The sequence below is a fragment of the Bison bison genome, unplaced genomic scaffold (genome assembly GCF_000754665.1).
Source record: "Bison bison bison isolate TAMUID 2011002044 unplaced genomic scaffold, Bison_UMD1.0 scf7180017864035, whole genome shotgun sequence".
NCBI lineage: Eukaryota > Metazoa > Chordata > Mammalia > Artiodactyla > Bovidae > Bison > Bison bison.
This window is the reverse complement of record NW_011494607.1, coordinates 1277346-1283320: the sequence shown is the minus strand read 5'-3', so window position 1 is coordinate 1283320 and position 5975 is coordinate 1277346. Positions and strand designations below refer to the sequence as shown.

General features: G+C 31.6%; 1 protein-coding gene across 1 annotated transcript in view; it reads right to left on the bottom strand.

Annotated features, from left to right (window-relative positions):
• TMEM244 (transmembrane protein 244) overlaps positions 1 to 5975 on the bottom strand; it is a 24701-nt gene that overhangs the window by 7018 nt on the left and 11708 nt on the right. Inside the window, exons 5-6 of the mRNA XM_010834749.1 lie at positions 5724 to 5768; positions 3805 to 3932 (exon numbers count right to left, since the gene is read on the bottom strand). Of these exons, the coding sequence (XP_010833051.1) occupies positions 3805 to 3932; positions 5724 to 5768 (173 nt within the window). The remainder of the gene's footprint in view (positions 1 to 3804; positions 3933 to 5723; positions 5769 to 5975) is intronic.

Sequence of the window (5975 nt, the reverse complement as noted above, 5' to 3'; positions counted from 1 at the left end):
CTAAAGCAAGAAAAAAATGTATTTGCTTTTCCTCCCCATTTAATTGTGCCTCTGATATGCATGACACAACCCAGACACTGTTCTAGGAGCTGGTTATATAGCATTGAACAAAACCATATCCCTGCCTTCAAATAGCTTAAAGTTCTCCTTTAATGCCCTACCATCTACCCAACAAAGCTGTTTAAAGATTAACAACTACCAGGTATGATGCTTTACCTACGTGATACTTGCACATCCCTAGTGCCTAGGAGTTGATATGCATTGTAAAATTATCATTTTATTAGATGCATGTTAATAGTGTAAAAATGACAGTTCTTAATGTGAGAGGGGTATGGTAAAATTGGTACTCATACTTTTGTTGGGTGAACACATTGGTTCAAACATTGTAAATAGCAATTTAGAAATATTTTTCAATAATTAAAAGATATTCATGCCATATGGTCTAATAATTTCACTTCTGGTGATCCATTTTATCTGAGAATTCGAGGAGCTGTCTAATGTCTATCTACTTCACATGAGAAAAAATTATACAAAATGTAAGCATCAGTTAAAAGGAAATGGCTAAATAAGTTGTATTGTATTTATATTATAGAGATATATACAGCCATTAAGAACACAGTTAAATATATTATTGTGATGATCAAATATGATACCAGCTTCATGAATATGGGCTAGATTAATAAGCTGATATTTTGTGCAGCTGTCATTTAAGTTATTGGATAATATTTTCAGTTCCTTCCTGTTTGAAGTATTGAGCATATGTGGCAGGGTGAATATTCTTCACCAAGAAGAAAGTCAGATGGTAATTAACTCTGTTTTTAAAAATGATTTGCTTAGAGACCATTTTACTAAACCATCGGGAAAATTTAGAAAGAATAAAGGCAAATTGAAAAGGAGGAGCTAAGGTAAGTGAGGCATCATACTTTATTGTCCTCTATTCAAAACGTGGAATACTCTCAAATTTTTTACATATTTTATGAGACCTTTTCTGCAGTAGAAATCTATAGAACATATTATCTTCATGTGAACCAAGTTGCATTTTCTCCTTTTCCTGACAATTTTTACTAAAAGGATATATGTATGCTTTTGTTATATATTATTTTACCTGGCGATTGAGGTATACAAAGTTTATAAAGCAAAAACTTTAGGAAGTGCATTTATTTTTTCCTTAAGATTTGCTATAAAATCCTCTTCTCACTTCTATAGGATGATCTCTGCAGCTTTAGAGGGATACCAAACAACTTTTGAATTTATCAATTCAGCTAGTAAGGTAAATCAGTTGAGCAAAACCCATAACATTTTAGATAGAAAGTTTAATCTTTAGACTACAATGTGAAAATAGTCCTCATATATATTTTAGGATCACAATCAACACAAGTAAAGATAGGTTCATTCACTTAAGAAATAATTGTTTTAAGTAAAATGTTATTTTAAAATGTGAAAATTAATTTATAATAAAACACTGTGGGGTATAACTTCAAAGTATATTTAGGAAATGGTTATACATAATACAAAAATATTATCATTCTTTGAACTATGAACATAGTATCAATCTTGCCTGAAAAGTATGCATCAAAATATAGGATAGGATTCTACCAACTTATGATTCTATATGGAATACCAGAAAAGTAAATTAAATGGGCATGACTCTTGACCTTTGAGAAAAAAAATATATAAAATTAAATTATATATATATATAGCAATAAAAACCAAAGTGAATATATAGTTGATATGTCAGATGTATAGTATTTTTAAACTAAAATATGCATCCCAATTGTATTTAAAATTTTTGTGTATTTGGTAGTGTCATCTAATAGACAATAATAATTATTTTACTGAGTAAAAGAAGAAAACCCAAAAAAGAAGAAACTTGTGATCAGGATAAAAAAAAAGAGAAAGATTAACATAATGGTAATTACCTGAGCAGATGGGTTCCTAATCCTAGAAATAAACATGCTAATTAAGCTATACTACAGAATGACAAGATTTTAAGGTCCTCTGAATCTAGAGAGATTCTTATTCTAATTTACTAGTGTAACAATTCTCATTATATTAAAAAGTACTTAATCAACCAAATCTTTTTTAATTATCAAATTTACTTAGGCAGCTTTAATGTTTCTGTAAATTTCTTCCAAGTGTGAGTTAATATAGGGGCAGTCTTTTTCATCAGTGTATTTATGGTTTGTTCGATATTTGCATTTTTCACAGAGCAAGATTCAGTTTTATGTATCACTGACAATACAGTTTTCTCTGTGCTGTCAGTGGGGTTTTAACCAAGGAATCAAAGATCATAACGCTTACCCTTTCCTAGTTACTGTATCCTACCTTACTTTAAGGATGAAATTTACAGCCCCTTGACTGATTTAAATGAGTCACAGATTTTGATACTTCTATAACCAAACATTTTGAAGGAAATTAATAGGAAGAATGGGAATAATGGATGGAAAACGAAAATTTGTGTGAGTCAGTAAATGTGAGACAGAAGAAAGGGATACTATCATTATTTTCATACTTACATGTGCACAAGAAGCTTAAATTATTTAACAAATGACTGGTCAACACAAAGCAGTTTTTGGAACGTTTTCTGGAATATATACAATTAGCATGACATTTCTTAGAGGTTGAATGCGTGTCTTTAAGGAAGAAATAGACTTTTAGGATAAAAAGATCCATCGGAAAAAATTCTAGAGATAGCTTCTAATTGTTTCCCAAGATGTCTTTGTGGGAGTGTGTGTGTTGGGGGTGGGGGTTGGGGGACAACGAGAGTTGTCACTTTCCTATCATTTTCCCTATGCTTACATTTTAATTGTAACCATGCTTACATTTTAACTGTAACCATGCTGTGCATTTCTTTTGTATATGGACATCTTTAGTTGTACTAAAAAGTGGGAAATATTTGACATATAAATGTCTTAAACATATACATTTTAGATATATAAATTTAACTCAGCTCAGTTTTAATACAATTCAACAAGCATTTATTGAATAACCATGATATAAAAACCATAGGATGACAGTACAGAGCTAGACAACCTTAAAAAATACATCGTTCAAACCCCTGAGACCTTACTTCTTAAAGTGAGGTCCGTGGACCGGCAGCACAGGCATTTGCCAGTAATTGTTAGGAATACAGAATTTCATGCTCCACTCCAGCCCTTCTAAACCAAAATCTCCAGGTGATTCAAATACATGTTACATTTTGAGAAGTATTATGTTAAAACACCATAATCTAAAGAAAGATGTAGGCACTAACATTTTTTAAAAGGCAATATTCTCATAAGAAATACTCTAACAGATACTGTGGGACAATAATAAAAATCTAATTCTGGTTACAGGGATTTGCAGTAATTTCAAATCTGCCTTTTTCTGTGTTATAGTTTCCACATGACATATCAGCATTTTCTCAACTGTGTCTCTGGTCGAATATGTTTGAGAAACAGCACATGAGGTTATCAACTACTACTTAGTGATACTGTGTTCACAATAGCATGTTAAAGAGTCTAAGAGGCCCAAAATAAATAAATCTGCTTTACTAAAATACTTAAACATGCAACTTTTCTTTACAAGGCATCATTAACATTGTTTGGAACTAGGGTTCTATGGAATATACTTTAGGAAACACTGTATTTATGACTTTGCATATTTTGCTCATGAATTCTTTACTAGGATTCTTTTGCTCTCCATTAATTTCTCGTTTCTTTTTACAGTTAAGAAGCATCTAGTCTTTTTACAGTTAAAAAGTATCTAGAATAAATTCAACCTTGAATATAGGTATGAAGAAAAAATACAATCTAGCCTGGATACCATGTATGTAATAACAAAGAATTGGCTGTTCTGTTGGAAATCATCCAGATCTGGATAGATAAAATTATCTTTGAACAAACAGTATGCTAAAGTCTGGCCTCCACATATCATTGAAATTAAGCCGAATCCTGCAAGTAATGAAAGGAAGTTTTGGTTAACTACTAATAATGAATAATTCATTGGTGAGATTATGAATAAGAACAATCATCATGACTAAAATAATGTTCCTGAAACTGACACAGCATTTGCAATAGAGGAGTTTATAGATTCAGCTAAAAGAGAGTAGGTATGTATTCTGTGCTGGTAAATTATTGAAATTCAAAACTTCCTTCAGGGAATAGGTGCGTGGTTCTGTCAAATTAATGGTAAGGAGCTCTTAAAACTCAGAAATTCAAAGGCAACAGAGTCAAAGCACATGCCAAGGAATTTACAGTTCTCAATTCTTTTAGCTCATGTGACCTGCAATTTGTTTGTGTTGTTGCTATTTTAAAATATTCTTTATAAGGTATTTCCCCCCTCTAATTGTAAAAGAAAAATGTGCTTACTAATGTGGAAACTATTTTTGAGTATAGAAAAGATTTTGAACACAAGAATTCCACTTACCTGAGCTATTTGGTTTTATGAAAATGCCTTTAGCTCTGATTTCATTGGCCTGATGATTCTTGTTTGTTTTAAAATATGAATCTAGCCTTACAGGGCTTCCATAAATCTGTTGTTCCTTGCAAGGCAGTAACTCCATAACTCCCATGAAAAGTAAAAGTCCCTGAGGTAAGAGCCCTTTGTGAATCAGAGGCCTGGCAGGACCACACAACTTCCCCACACAAAGACACACATCCAGTGTGAGACCACAGGATAGAATTGCCAAGATGTTTAGCCACTATTCTCTTACTTTTAAATTGTTAATGCAAAGGAAAACCAAAGAAGGCTACCTTGGACATCATTGGGCAACTGTCCTCTGAGGAATCCAAACTTGATTATTGAAACTGAAATCATTACCCAATTATTTTAGCAAATTCTATTAGTTCTTTCATTATGCCAAAGTTGACTTTCCTTGTCATCAGGGTTGCATTTGATATGTGACTAAGTTGGCTAGGCCTCAATGAATTTTATAGTATTGTGAATAAAATCCCCAGAGAGAAGTTCTTATTTTCCATAGAGACAAGATGATTTCCACTTGGGCTCATTAAAGTATTTTTTTCGGTATCATATTTTCTGATTTATTAAAAATTGACATCTTGGGAAGGTTTATGCAAAATAAAACATCTACTTTCTACAAGTGTTTTCTGTATGCACTAAACAATATTGGAGAATTATGGATATGCAAGGTAAGCAGAGAATTAAACTTGAGGGAAGAGGGTTAGTAAATAATATAAATAATACTGGTACTAAAAGTAGATAACTTTAGGAGAAAGAATGTGGTAAAGTGCTGCATTTCCATTTCTCATTGATAAACATGACAATAATTAGATAACAACTATTGCCAAGCTTACTGAAAAGAGAAAATCTAAAAATATTTTGAGGCCAGTGTCTGGCTTAAAGAAAAAGCTTTAGAGAAGTCTACTTTTACTTGGCTAATTTTCTTACTACATATGTGACTGATGAATTCAGTTGTTCAATTGGTGGATAAAAAAATTAATGAGATAAAATAGTTTTCCTTCTTCTGTACTACTATAAAGACTATATTATCATTCATGGAGAAAGATAACTAAAAGAATATGTCACAAATATATATCCAATGTTTTATCCTCTACAATTTTAGAATGATAAAACCATTGAGTAATCTTCTGGTCCAATTATCTGACCCCCATAAAAATATTTTTATGCCACTAGTTTATTTATAAATATATATTTATATTAAATAAGTATCATATATATGTATAATATATATCTATATCTAATCTCTCTCTCTATATATATACCTAAAGCAGCCCACCAATGTGATGTCAAGGGGATTTCCAGCATAACTGCAATAGAAAAGAAAAAGGCCGTGTTCATTTTTGAAATACAATCATGAAGAAATACTTGTTTGGTCAAATCATATCTTCATAACAAAGAGAAATCTTGTCTATATTCATGAAATCAAGTAGCGCCAAAGTGGTACTTAAGTCATTGTCTAAAAAGGTCATTTGTTAAGTCAAGTATTTGAAACTCCTCTCCTAGGAATGATGTCA